The following is a 13,622-nucleotide window of genomic DNA, read 5'->3' as shown; positions in this document are numbered from 1 at the left end:
CTTTCCTGTTCCTCCTCATCTGTGTGGCGGACATTTTTTAATAAAACCAAGAAAATCGACAGAGACTTGGATGGCGACCTATTTTCTCAGTCCTGTTAGGAGATGCTGTCCACATGAGTGAAAGGGATGGCTGTCTGTTGGTCTTTGAGAGTCACTGCTCTCAGGAACGACCTAAAATTCCTCCTTCAGAGAGCAGCCAGGGCCTTGGGAATGAGCGGGGGAGCAGGTAGGGTCTTCGTGGTTTCTCTGCCTCCAACAGAGCGGGGAGCAGCGGGTGGGAGCAGAGCAGGGTGACCTGGAGGAGGAGGAGGGCGGTGGAGGGGACAGGCTGGGACAGGAGCTTTGGGTGCTGATCTGACCCTGTGAGCCATTCGATTGGAAAATTGATGTTTTGTACCATCTTCTAGTGTTTTGCGTGATCACGATGGACAAATAGTGAGATACTTTTCCTCACTACATCTCCCATATGTTGAAGTATAACTGAGGAGGTGTCCATGTGTATTTCCCCCCAAAACCAGTAAGGGCAATCATATTTTTATTATAAATATACACACACATATATATATATACATGTATCCATATATATCTATATCTATATCTATATCTATATCTATATCTATATCTATATCTATATCTATATCTGCTTAATACATCAGGTATATTTTTCTTCTTCAGCAAATAAAGCTGTATCCCATTTTCCCCCAAAGATTTATTTATTTATTTGAGAGGTGAGGAGGGACAGAGGGAGAGGGAGAGAGATTTTTTTTTTAAAGATTTTATTTATTTATTTGACAGACAGAGATCACAAGTAGGCAGAGAGGCAGGCAGAGAGAGGAAGGAAAGCAGGCTCCCTGCTGAGCAGAAAGCCCAATGTGGGGCTCGATCCCAGGACCCTGGGATCATGACCTGAGCTGAAGGCAGTGGATTAACCCACTGAGCCACCCAGGTGCCCCAGGGAGAGAGATTTTTAAGCAGACTCAATGCTTAGCACGGAGCCCCACCTAGGGCTCAATCTCACAACCCTGAGACCACGACCTGAGCCCAAACCAGGAGTCAGACACAACCAACTGCCCCAACGTAACCCATCTTTTAAAATGGGCTACTTGGTATGGTTTTTCGCAATGCATGGAATTACTGTGTTATGGACGGACATTTGTATTGTTTACAATAATCTGTTTTTACAAGCAGTGCTGCACCGAGCTTTCTTGGGCATGTAGCTTTGTGCACACACACAATCCTGTCTGTGTATTTGGCACAGACCCTGGTGAATGGCTCTACACATTTTGAGGTTTGATAGCTGTTGCTCTCCCAGTTTAGGTTCCCACCAGCAGTGCGTGAGACCGCCCACATCCCTAGCAGCCCTGGGTGTTCCCTATCTTTTTTATCCTGCCAGTCTACCCAGGGGATTTCACCATGTGGTCCTGAATTCCCCATTCCTGAAGTGAACCAAGCAGGGCCACAACTCCATCTCTCAGGGTGCTGGGGAAGGGATAACATGACCTCCAGTTCTCTGGACACGGGTGAGAAAGACTGGACTTCTCTGAAGCCCAGGGGACAACATAGACCTTCTGGTTCTCCCAGGGGGGCTGGAAAGTGAGCCCTGAGGTTCCCAGGGCCTGTGGCTGGTGAATCAGGCTTTTACTTTCACCAACAGATCTTACTTCTGGGGACTGACTGGGGCCATTTTGTTTTCTCTGTAACAGAGACTGTGCTTCCCTATGAAAGATGGGGCCTCAGGGACCTAAGCTCAGAGGTTCTGTCACTGGGGAACTGGTCCTTCCTGCATGGACTGGGTTACTGTGTTGAAAGCCATGTCCTGTCATGAAGACCAAAGAGGATGGTAGGAGTGCTTTGAAAACTGGGTGCCTTGTGGACAGCCAAGGGTCCTCCATGACACCTGAACTCCTGCCATGCTGTTCGTCCTGTGGTGTGGCTCTGACTGTACCTCTACTGTTCTCCACAACCCCCAGTGTCTTCCTATTGCCTGCAAGGGACATCACGCCCCTCAGGGAGACATCCCAGCCCTCTCCAGGGAGACCTGTCACAACCCCTGGGCTCCCACCAAACTCAGCGTTGGTAGAAAGCCTCTCTTTAGTCTGATTCGATGATTTTCCTTGACTCACTGTCCCCACACTTCTGGATCCTCCTCATCACTTAAGGCCACCTTCTGCAGGAAACTCAAGCCTCATCCCTCCAAACACACCCACATTTAGCTACCTTATGCTGAGGACTTCACTCCCATGGACTTCCCCAAATCCTTACTCTAGACCGATTTAAACATGGCCACACCTCTATGTAGCAGTTACGTGTGTATGAGCACACAGTGCTGGGAAAAGCACACAACCCACAGTCTGGGGTTTGAATTTTTTTCTGTCACTTAGCATGTGATCCTGAGGAAATTAATTAACTGCTCCGGACCTTAGTCTTCCCATCTGTAAAATGGGGACAATTACTCCCACTCACAGGATTATTGGTAGACAAGTAGTTCTCAATTGTGTATGTGCGTGTGTGTGTCTTTACTACACTTCACAGATACTGGTTTTTTTTTTTTTTTTTTTTTTTTTTTTTTACAAATTGAAGATTTATAGTAACCTTCTGTTGAGCAAGTCTGTTGGCACCATTTTCCCAAAAACATTTGTTCATTTCATGTCTCTGTGTCATGTTTGGTAATTCTCCCAATATTTCAAACTTTCTCCTTATGATTATACTTGTTAAGGGGATCTGCAATCAGCGATCTTTGTTGGTATTATGGCAATTGGTTTGGATCGCCACAAACCACACCCATACAAGACAGTTGTCTTGACCCATAGATGTGGTGTGTGTGTCCTAAATGCTCCACTGACAAGCTATTCCCTCACCTCTTTCCCTTTCCTGGGTCCTCCTTATTCCCTGAGACACAACAATATTGAAATTAGGCCAGAGAATGGCCCCCACAATGGCCTCTAAGGGTTCAAATGAAAAGAAGAGTCACACATCTTTAGCTTTAAATCAAAAGCTAGAGGGTCACCTGGGTGGCTCAGTCATTAAGCGTCTGCCTTTGGCTCAGGTCATGATCCCAGGGTCCTGGGATCGAACCCCAAATCAGGCTCCCTGCTTGGCGGGAAGCCTGCTTCTCCCTTTCCCACTCTCCCTGCTTGTGTTTCCTCTCTCGCTGTGTCTTTCTCTGTCAAATAAATAAATAAAAGCCTTAAAAAAAGCTAGAAATGATTAAGCTTCACGAGGAGGCATGTTGAACGTTGAGACAGGCCAAAAGCTAGACCTCTTGCACCAAAGAGTTAGCCAAGTCGTGAATACAAAGGACAAGTTTTGGAAGGAAATTAAAAGTGCTGCTCCAGTGAACACATGAATGATTTAAAAAAAAAATAGAGAGGGGGGGCACCTGGGTGGCTCAGTGGATTAAGCCTCTGCCTTCGGCTCAGGTCATGATCTCAGGGTCCTGGGATCGAGTCCCGCATCAGGCTCTCTGGTCAGCAGGGAGCCTGCTTCCCGCCTCTCTCTGCCTGCCTTTCTGCCTACTTGTGATCTCTGTCTGTCAAATAAATAAATAAAATCTCTAAAATATATATATATATAGAGAGAGAAACAACCCTATTGCTGTTAATAAAGTCCAAGTGTTCTGGATAGAAGATCAAACCCTACACAGCACCCCCTTAAGCCAAAGCCTAATCCAGAGCAGGGCCCTAACTCTCTTCAATTCTAGGAAGGCTGATAGAGGTGAGGAAGCTGCAGAAGAAAAGTCGGAAACCAGCAGAGGTGGGTTCATGAGGGTTAAGGAAGGAAGCCGTCTCCATAACATGAAAGTGCAAGGGGAAGCAGCAGGTGCTGATGGAGAAGCTGCAGCGAGTTCTCCAGAAGGTCTAGCTCAGATCATCCATGATGGTAGCCACACTAAACAACCACCTTCTGTTGGAAGAAGATGCCATTGAGGACATTCATAGCTAGAGAGGAGAAGTCAATGCCTGGCTTCAGATCTCCCAAGGACAGGCTGATTCTCTTGTTAGGGGCTAAGGCACCTGGTGACTTGAAGTTGAAGCTAGTGCTCATGGACCATTCTGAAAATCCTAGGACCTGTAAGAGTTATGCTAACTCTACTCTGCCTGTGCTCCATAAATGGAACAACAGCACCTGGTTGAGAGCCCATCTGTTTACAACATGTTTACTGAATATTTGAAGCCCACTGTTGAGACCTTCTGCTCAGCAAAAAAGATTCCTTTAAAAACATTACTGCTCTTTGACAAAGTACGTGGTCCCTAAGAGCTTGGATGGGGATGGATAATGAGGTTTTCTTGCCTGCTAGCACAATATCCATTCCACAGCTCATGGATCTAGGAGTCATTTCTACTTTCAAGTCTTACTATTTAAGGAATATATTTCAGGGCGCCTGGGTGGATCAGTCGTTAGGTGGCTGCCTTCGGCTCAGGTCATGATCTCAGGGTCCTGGGATGGAGTCCCACATCGGGTTCCCTGCTCAGAACCTCCTTCTCCCTCTTCCTCTGCCTGCCGCTCTGCCTACTTGGGCTCTCTCTCTCTCTCTCTCTGTCAAATAAATAAGTAAAATGTTTTTTTAAAAAGGAATATATTTCATACCTGCTATAGATAGTAATTACTCTGATGGGTCTGGGCAAAAAAAAAAAAAAAATTACAGTAGGCTCCATGCCCAATGTGGGGCTTGAACTCATGACCCCCAGATTCAGTCACGTGCTCTACTGACTGAGCCAGCCAGGCTCCCCCGGGCAAAGCAAACTGAAAATCTTCTGGAAAGGATTCACCATTCTAGGTGCCATTAATAACATTCGTGATTCCACATTCACAGGAGTTTAGAAGAAGTTGATTCCAGCCCTCATGGATGTCTTTGAGGGTCCAAGACTCCAGGGGAGGAAGTAACTGCAGGAGTGGGGGAAACAGCGAGAGAATTAGAATTAGAAGTGGAGCTTGGGATGCCTGGGTGGCTCAGTGGGTTAAGCCTCTGCCTTCAGCTCAGGTCATGATCTCAGGGTCCTTGGATCAAGTCCCCCATCGGGCTCTCTGCTCGGCGGGGAGCCTGCTTCCTTTCTCTCTCTCTCTCTGCCTCTCTGCCTACTTGTGATCTCTCTCTGTCAAATAAATAAATAATATCTTAAAAAAAAAAAAGAAGTGGAGCCTGAAGATGGGAATGAATTGCTGCCATCTCGTGATCAGACTTGAACAGATGAGGAGTTACTTCTTATGGATCCCATCTTGAGATGGGAACTACTCCTGGGGAAGATGTTATGAGGACTGCTGAAATGACAACAAAGGGTTCAGGAAGAACCTAAATGTAGTTGATAAAACAGAGGCAGGGTTTGAGAGAATTGGCTCCAGTTTTGGAAGAAGTGTTGCTGTGGGTAAAATGGTATCAAACAACACTGCCTGTTGCACATGAATTGTCCCTAAAAGGAAGAGTAGATCAAGGCGGCAGACTTCCTTGTTGCCTTATTTTAAGAAATTGCCATAGCCACTCCCAGACTTCAACAGCCACCACCCAGTTGGTCATCAGCCACCAACATCGAAGCCAGACCCTCCATCAGCAAAAAGATCATGACTTGCGGAAAGCTTGGATGGTAGTTGACATTTTTTAGCCGTAAGGTATTTTTAACTAAGGTCTGTACACTATTTTAGGCATAATGCTATTGCACACTTAATAGACTACAGTATAGTATAAATACAACTTTTATATGCCCTGGGAAACAAAAAATCCATTTGCCTGGCTTTATTGTGATACTTGCTTTATCGTGGTGGTCTGAAACTGAACCTGCAGTATCTCCAAGGAATGCCTGTACCTAGGACAGCTCCCCGCAACCAAGAATCCTCTAGCCCCAAGTATCTGTAGCGGCGAGGTTGAGAAACTTGGTGTAGATAGGACACTGTAGAGATGTGACAAGGTGACTGTGGGCTCTGATTCACAACAGGTGCTTCATAAATGTCCATCCTTCCTCTCTCCACCCCGAGAGTCAATTCCTCATGGGCAAAAAAGGTATGATTCATGCCTGTTGTCCACAGCTCCTGGTGCGGAGTGGCTGAATGTTAGAATCAAGAAGGAAGGAAAGAAGGTAAGGGGAGCGGGGGTGCGTGGTATTCTTATTCCAGCAGGTTCTGTGGAAAGGCAGTTGACAACCCCACTGTGCAGATACGGAAATGCCAGGGTGGTAAGAGCCAGGGAGTTCTTCATCTGGAATATTATTTGGAAGGGAGGCTCATTGGAGAGCTGGGGCTGGGCGCCGTGTGGAGACCCCTCCAAGCAGTCCTGCCCCTCCTGGGCTCATGTCACTTAATGGACTGGGTGCATTCCGTTGCTGGCTGTGAATCATGGTGCCTCCAATGAGGAGGAATGTGCCGTGATTCAGGTCCTGGGCCTGACCACGGCAAGCCACCCAAGTGACTATTTCAGTAATAACACTACGCACTTTTATGTCTGCCTTTCATCGCAGATCTCAAAGCACAGTGCAAACATTAATTAAGGCTCCTGGCATTCCATGAGGCATGGTGTGTAAATATCACTCTCCCCACTTGGCTGAGAGGGTAAACTGAGCCAGGGAAAGGCAGGTGGCTCAGCCCAGTGCAGCTCTTGCCTTACTGAGGCTACAATTTGGAAGAGAAGCCCGGGTTCGGCAGCCTCCTCCCCTCACCAAGGAGCACCTCTTTCTCTTCTTCCCCAGGCTCCCTTAGTGATACCAAGAACAGAACCGGTTTCTTGTCCCCCCACTAGGGCAGTAAGGAGTGGGCAGCAGGGGTGAAAGGCTCTGGGAGCTTCTCCTTCTTAACTCTGCCCCTCAGCCGCACTCACCTGTGGGAGGGGGCAGTGAGGGAACAGAAGACCATGTCCGTGGGAATTGAAACTTTGTTTTTAGGGTGAACTTGGTTGTTGGGGGTGAGGGGGGTAACTATCTTTCTTTGGAACTTAAAATAACTGCTTTTGCCAAAATGTGAACAAAACGTAAATTGGGTTAGGCAAATAAGAGTGTTCCTTGTATCATTCGTGCCAATTTTCCGGCAATTACATCTTAATAAAAAGTTTAAAAGATAAAAGAAAGAGTCAATGCTTTTCTGGAGTGGAGATGGACAGCCCTGGAGGAAAAGGAAAAAGAGGAAAATGTGTCCTGTAAAAAAACCGTGACGGAAGGGCAGCCGGGCACGCGAGCGGGCAGGGCAGGCTGTGTCCCCCGGCCCAGCCGCCCGCCCCTCCCTCTGGCACGGCCCCCCGGCGCTGACTCACGCCCAGACCGGTTAAATACGGCGGGGGCCGGCCCGCCGCACTCCTGCTGCAGCCGTCAGCCAGCCGCGTCTTGCTCTCGCGCTCCCTCTGGTCCACGGCGGGCGGCGCCGCGCTGCTGGTAAGTGGGCAGACCGGCCTCCGCCTCCTCCCTCCCTCCCACCGACCCGCCAGCGCCGACTCATCCCTGTACCCCGCTGCCCGCAGACCCCGCTGCCGCTGCCTCTCCTGGGGCAAGGCTGGCGGGGGGCTGTGGGGTGCCTCCCCGGGGGGCTCTCGGGAAGGGGCCAAGTGGAGCCAAGCTGGAGGGGTGCCAGGACAGACCTCCCACTGCCCAGCCAGCTTGGGGCCATCAGCCCCCTCAGCGGCTGCTCCTGGACCAGCCTCCTGCCCCACTGATCCTCCGTCGTCCCATGAGGTCAATCTGGTGGTGTTGACCAGATGTTCTGCAGGGGGCACGATGTATTGAAAGTTGCTAATTTTAGAACACCAGTGACCCCTCTAGTTTACCTCTTTGTGGAACTAGCTCCACTGGGGGAAGAGTTTCTCTTGTTCAAAGATTTGGAGTTTTTGAACACTGCTTTTCCCCAGCACACACTGCGGTGGCTCGTGGTGGCCCGACCTGCGTGTGGGTCTGTCCAGGACCCATGGAATGGTGTTACCGGAAGACACGTCTGTCCTCTTTTTGGGGGCTTAAGAGTTGCTGCAGGAGTGAGCTCAGCCGATGTGGCGTGCCTGGTTCAGATTTCCAGTTTGGACTTCAGCGGCGGACTCAGAGTTGTTTCGGGTTCTGAGCCTGTGTGTGGTTTAGGCCACCCCATTTGGGTGGTTTTGCCGTCTGGCCAGCTGGACGTGTCCAGGTGTGGCCATGGCTGCCAGTCCTGAGCAGGGGGTCAGGGCCATAGAGGAATTGTGATGAGGGTGGTGTGCATTTAAAATTGTGACGCTGGTGTAGCTTTACTGGTGTCTCTGCCCAAATACTGAGGCAGAACAAGGCCAAGGAGCCAGCTGAGGAAAACTGGAACTTTCCTAGAGCTTTCCCACCTGTGCCAGAGTGTGAGCGAGCCAGGGCCAAATGTGTTCCCTCAGGGCAGGCTGCGATATTCTTGGAGAAGGTGTCCCTCAGGCTGAAGGTGCTGGATGCCCGTCCGTCAGGCTCCGGCTTCCCTGGGATTATCTGGGATCCTGTCTTCATCTCCTGCAGCTCCTATCTGTATTGGTACCACTGCCCCCAGAATCTAGGACTTCTCTAAGCGCTGGCACGTCTCTCATTCTGCATCGATAGGACATCTGGGGTGCATTCGAGAACAGACAGTCCCATTTGCCTGTGGTCTTGAGTCAGCGGGCGGGCTCGGCCACGAGGACACCAGCATGTGAGCGAAGTTGGGGCGGGGGAGCGTTATGAACACGCCCCGCAGAAAGTCAGGGCACCCCAGACTCCCCCAGGACTGGTGGACGCTCCATGGGGGCTTGCTCAGTAACTGGAGGGGCTGGGGGGCTGTGGGTGGGAGTAGATCCAGATGGGGAGAAATAAGCAGAGGCGGGGGAGAAGCTCGGTCCCAGCTTGGTCCCAGCTCAGTCCCAGCTCGGTCCTGCCAGCAAGTACTCCCGAGGCTGTGATTACACATGGCAAATTGTTTCCCAGATTCCCGACCACGAAGCAACAACTGTATCTTCTGGTTTCATGGCCTCTCGGGCTTTGGGGACACAGGATTTAGAAAGTGTCTCCAAGATGCCTTGTGGGGGTTCATCCACCTCTGTCTATTTGGGGTCCACTAGGTGTCAGCCTGAGGAGGGGGCTGTAGCTTCTTTCCTACAAGGCCCGAGTGGGAGCTTCTCCCTGCTCTGCTGGCAAGTTTGTACCCCCGGCCGCTTTGCCAGGCTAATTATAGCCCTGCTCTGGTCTCTGCCGGAAGCCCTACCTCCCCAAACCCTGGGGCTGGAAAGGAATTACTTTTTCTTACTCATTTTCTTTTTTAAACAAACGAACAATGTTTCGGCTTTGAATGTCCAGGAGAGATGGGGTCACAGCTGAGCCAAGTGGGGAGTGAGGGTGTGGCCGGTCTTCCCTTGGGGCTCCAGGATGATTTGTGTTTAGGGTGCAATGTTCTTAATTCGGGTAAATCCCTGAAGGGGCTGTGTGTTGAAATTATGGGATTAGCCCCTCCTGGCAACCCTCTGTTCCTTCCCTCCATCTACTCTTCCAGGCCACTCCAGGTGAAACTGAGCTAACATGGGCATAAGAGCAGCTTTAAGGAAGAACATCCCCCCAAACTGTGCAGCCCGGGAGTTGGGAGGGGCGCTTGACCTTGGTTAGTAATGCTGGGCAGCTGGAGGGTGGCTTGTATATGAGCCTGAGGCCATTTTAGGATGGAGGGAGTAAAGCCATCTCTTCCCCTCTTCCAGGCACTGTCACACACGTGGCTGATAAGGTCCTGAAGCCTCGTGATAAGGTTCAGGGGTTCACCAAGCTCTACACTTAGGTAGAGTCCTGCTCTGGGTGTTGGGAATCTTCAACTGACTGTATGACTTTGGATTAGTCCCCTCCCCACTCCGGGCCCCTTAGTTTTCTCATCTACAAAATAACCAGTTGGTTTGACTGGATAGTCTCAAAAAGCCCTTGCACGCTGATGCCCGGGGGGGCTCTAAGCACTGCTTCTGGAAGTAGCCTCTGTGGCTTGCTTCAGTTTAGCACCAATACCAGGTTTCTGACACAGCTGCAGTAAGGGCTGCAGAAGCAAATATGGGTAGAGGTTTCTAGGCGAGGTCGTGCGTGGCCCAACGTTCAGCCTCCCTGGTCCTGAGCTCAGTCTCTCCGTTCATGCCAGTAAATTACACAGGTCAGGAGCATGTCTTGAGGCTGGGCTAGACCCCAAGGGGTGCTTCTGAGTGTCGAAGTACATCAGAGTCACCTGGGGAATTTGTTAAACAGTGCAGACTCCTGGGCCCAGCCAGACCTAGGAATCAGGATCCCTGTGGGTGGAGCCCGTGGAGATCCTGGTTTTACTCCACAGCAGAATGAACTAAATGTCACTGAACTAATGAACTATGAACTATGAACTAATGAATGAACTAAATGTCACTGACATTTAGTGGAGCACCAAGAGTAGCACCAAGGAGGACTCTAAGGGCGTCGTAGGGAGTACTCCTTTAATCCCCATGGCTGCAGTGCTGTGAGGTCAGGTCTATGGAGCAAGCGTCCCAGCATCTTCTGGATGATGGGGTGTAGGGTGGATACCCCCTGTTTAACAAGATGGGAGCGTCTTTATGCATTGAGCCTCTCAGTCGGTGACTTTGGACCTGCTGGACCGAGCCTGATGAGCAGCTTGATGGAAGCGGATACTGGCTGGCGGGGGCTGCGGAGGGGCGGAGGTGAGGCCATGGGACGGAAGCCCTCAGCAACACAAGCCTGGTGCCTCCCTTGGCTGGATGGGGCAGCCTGTCACTGCCGATGACGTCATGTTTAGGGAGACCTCTCTGGGGAGAGGGTACAGGCCAGGGAGGGAGCTCTTGTCTCTGAGCCTCAGTTTCCCCAGGTGCACTGGACGGGGCAGGACCAGATGCTCCCTAATCCCATGAAATGGCTCTTGGCTATTTGAAGATGCACTGATTACCGGGGTGGGGGGTGGGGTGGGGGGGTGGGGAGTGGTTCCCTGCCAGGAAAACTCCTGAAACGAGGTAGTTGGGTATGAGTTCCTCTGGGCTCCGTGTGAAGGTGGGGCCAGGCCAGGAGGTGTTGGGCCGTTCGGGGTAACCTGTATCGGGGAGGATGAAGAGAATGACCTTTCAAGATTTCTGGTCAGAAGATATCAGTGCTATTGAGGGCCCTTGGAAGTCTTTACAGGAGGGAAACTAAGGCCTGGAGAATTTACCCAAACTCATACTCCAATTTAGCATCAAGACCAGAGTAGCACATTTGTCTGCCGGGCTCTTTCCAGAAGCTTTGCTCCGTGGCATTGACATAAGAAGGCATCTGCTCTCAGGGGACGTCATGTTTTGGGGATGTGAAGGATGGTAATAAAGCAAAAAGTGCCAGCCCACCAACCAACAAAGCCCAGGGCTTCCAGGCTAATTATGTGTTCAGTCATGAGTCACAGGTAGTTCTCGCTGAAGAGACTCACAGCCCAAGTGCCTGGGCCAGGCGCTTCTATTCCTGAGGGAGGGACCGCGTCGGAGTGTCCAGGTGAGCTGTCTGTCTGTCCGCTTGGTTCACGGAATTCCTGGACCATCGACAGATCCCAGGCTGGCCCTCCTCCTAGGACGGGGGCTGGACTGGGTTGTTGCAGTGATGGGGAACGCGTTCGGCCGCCCAGGGGGAGGAGGGTATAATTAGGGTAGCTTTGTGGGTCTTTAACTGGCATTTGTCACAGCTGCCAAGCGGCCCTGGGCAGCGTGGGCTATTAGGCTGCTGCGTGCCGAGCTGCTGAGGGCCACGGGCTGCTGAGTACGTCTGCCCCGCTTGCTCCACATCCCAGGGCCCAGCTGGCTGGCCAGCCCTGCTTCTGTGGCCCCTCCTTCCCGAGAGGGCTCTGCAGCTGGGTTTGAGGTGGCCTCTTCGGAGGGCCTTTGGAGCAGTCAGTGCCTTGTGGCGGTGACAAGTGCTGGAAAACAGGAAACCACCACATGTGGGGCCAGGGTAGACTCACTGTGCAGACATGAGGGTTTCTAAAAAGGAAAATCTGCAAATTCTTGCAATATTTGTCAAGCTGAGTGTGGTCCATTTTAAACAACAGTGGCTCTGTTCCCATAAGGGGGATTCTCTTTTCTCTCTTCCTCCCAAGCCAGGAGGCACCCTGCCCTGGCCCTGAGCCCTTCTTGGGGCTGGCTTGATGCCCCCACCCCAGCTGGGGAGTGCAGGTGCAGAGAAGATCTGGGATGGTCCTCCAAAGGCACCTCCTCCCACACCCTCCCTGACAGATGGGGACATTGGACAGAGACTGCCTTGGGTTTGCCGCGTTATGGACCCTTAGTTTAGTCTCTGACGGTTGGGCTACGACACCATTCTGAAGCATGCTGGGGATAGGAGTAGGCATTAAAGATAGCTAAGTACCAGCTAGTACATCATCAGGAGCCCCAGAGTTCCACCTTTTGTAAATCAGTCCAGAAGTAAGTCTCACACACACACGTACCAGGGGGATGGCCAAACACCCCTACCTGCCCACTCAGGCCCCTGGGAGCATAGGCACGATCCGTCTTGGTAGATGGATCTCATATCCTGGCTCTGGGACTCAGCCTTAGAATCCTGAAGTCCTGGGGATAGACAGGCCATCAGCTGTCATCCAGTTCCGTACCCAGCAGGTATAGGGATCTTCTTTCCAGCTTCCTTTCCAGACAGTTGCTTAGCCTCTGCTTGAACACTTCCAGTGATGGGGAGCTTACCACCTCCATGAGTTGTCCATTCTGATTCAGACAAGCTCTCTTTGGGGGTGAACTGAAATCTGCTGCCTCAGAGCTTCAACACACCACTTTTGACCTCAGAAGCCATAGTGAGTCCCAGGGCAGTCCTTCCTGTATCCTTGGAAAGTGCCAGTAGCTTCCTTCACAGATGGTCTTCTTCTAGCTATCCATGCACAGTTCCTTCAACGGATGCTCAGATATTCTGGTTTCTGGGACTCCTGACCCTCCCCTTGCTCTTCTCTAGCAGGCCTTCAAGAGACAGTTTTGTTATTAGTCTTCTTGAAGTTCAGGGTGGGACTGGGCATGGCAGGACAGGTGTGGCCTGACCGGGGCAGGGCAGAGGAAGAAGGTCACCTCCTTTGTTCCATACTTCATACTTCTGTTGATGGTGCCAGCTAAGATCACATTCGTTTTTCTAGGTAGTCTCCTTTCTCTGTTACTCTCAATAAAAAGCCTTAAATCTTTCTCCTGGGGTGGTTGTTGAGTCACTTTTTCTGTGCCCCCTGTTTAGGCTGTTCATTTTCCACTCTCAGGTTCTGAACTTGACTTTTGTCTAGGTAGGTTCGTCCTTCTAGATGTGTCCATAACTTCATTTGGCCCCATGCCTCAGCATCTAGACTCTATTGGCCAATTATTATTCTTTCTTTCCTACATCAAGTTTTAATGCAAGATTACAACAGGTCAGTGCTTGGATGGCTGTGAATAAATTAAAAAAAAAATCAAGGTCTGGGTGGGTGAACTTGGGTTCTGTCCTCAGAGCAGGCTTGTCAGCACAGGGCAGGATGAAGGTGCATTGACTCAAGGCCAGGTGGGGAAGTCTGGATTATTCTGAGTCGTGGGCCAAGACTAGGACCCCATGAGTTCAGGAAGAGAGCCTGAGAAATACCTTCTCCACCCAACCAGTTTATGTCCTACACATCATCATTTGAAATTCTTTCTTCTGACTCAGGATTTTTGCTCAATAAAAGGAGATGCATTGTGTTAAAAGAGCATCAAA

At 50.7% G+C, this 13,622-nt stretch overlaps 1 protein-coding gene across 1 annotated transcript in view; it reads left to right on the top strand.

The window, feature by feature from the left end:
- The window catches only part of GP5 (glycoprotein V platelet), a gene marked incomplete at both ends in the record, with an annotated part of 37,734 nt that extends 30,107 nt beyond the window's left edge, over positions 1-7,627 (top strand). The window contains 2 exon segments of the mRNA XM_080805675.1: positions 7,238-7,349; positions 7,436-7,627. Coding sequence (XP_080661801.1) covers positions 7,238-7,349; positions 7,436-7,627 — 304 coding nt within the window.
- Positions 7,628-13,622: the final 5,995 nt, after the last annotated feature.

This window comes from Martes martes (assembly GCF_963455335.1).
Source record: "Martes martes genome assembly, chromosome: 1".
Classification (NCBI taxonomy): domain Eukaryota; kingdom Metazoa; phylum Chordata; class Mammalia; order Carnivora; family Mustelidae; genus Martes; species Martes martes.
The sequence above is the reverse complement of the archived record's forward strand: the minus strand, read 5'-3'. Positions and strand labels throughout refer to the sequence as shown.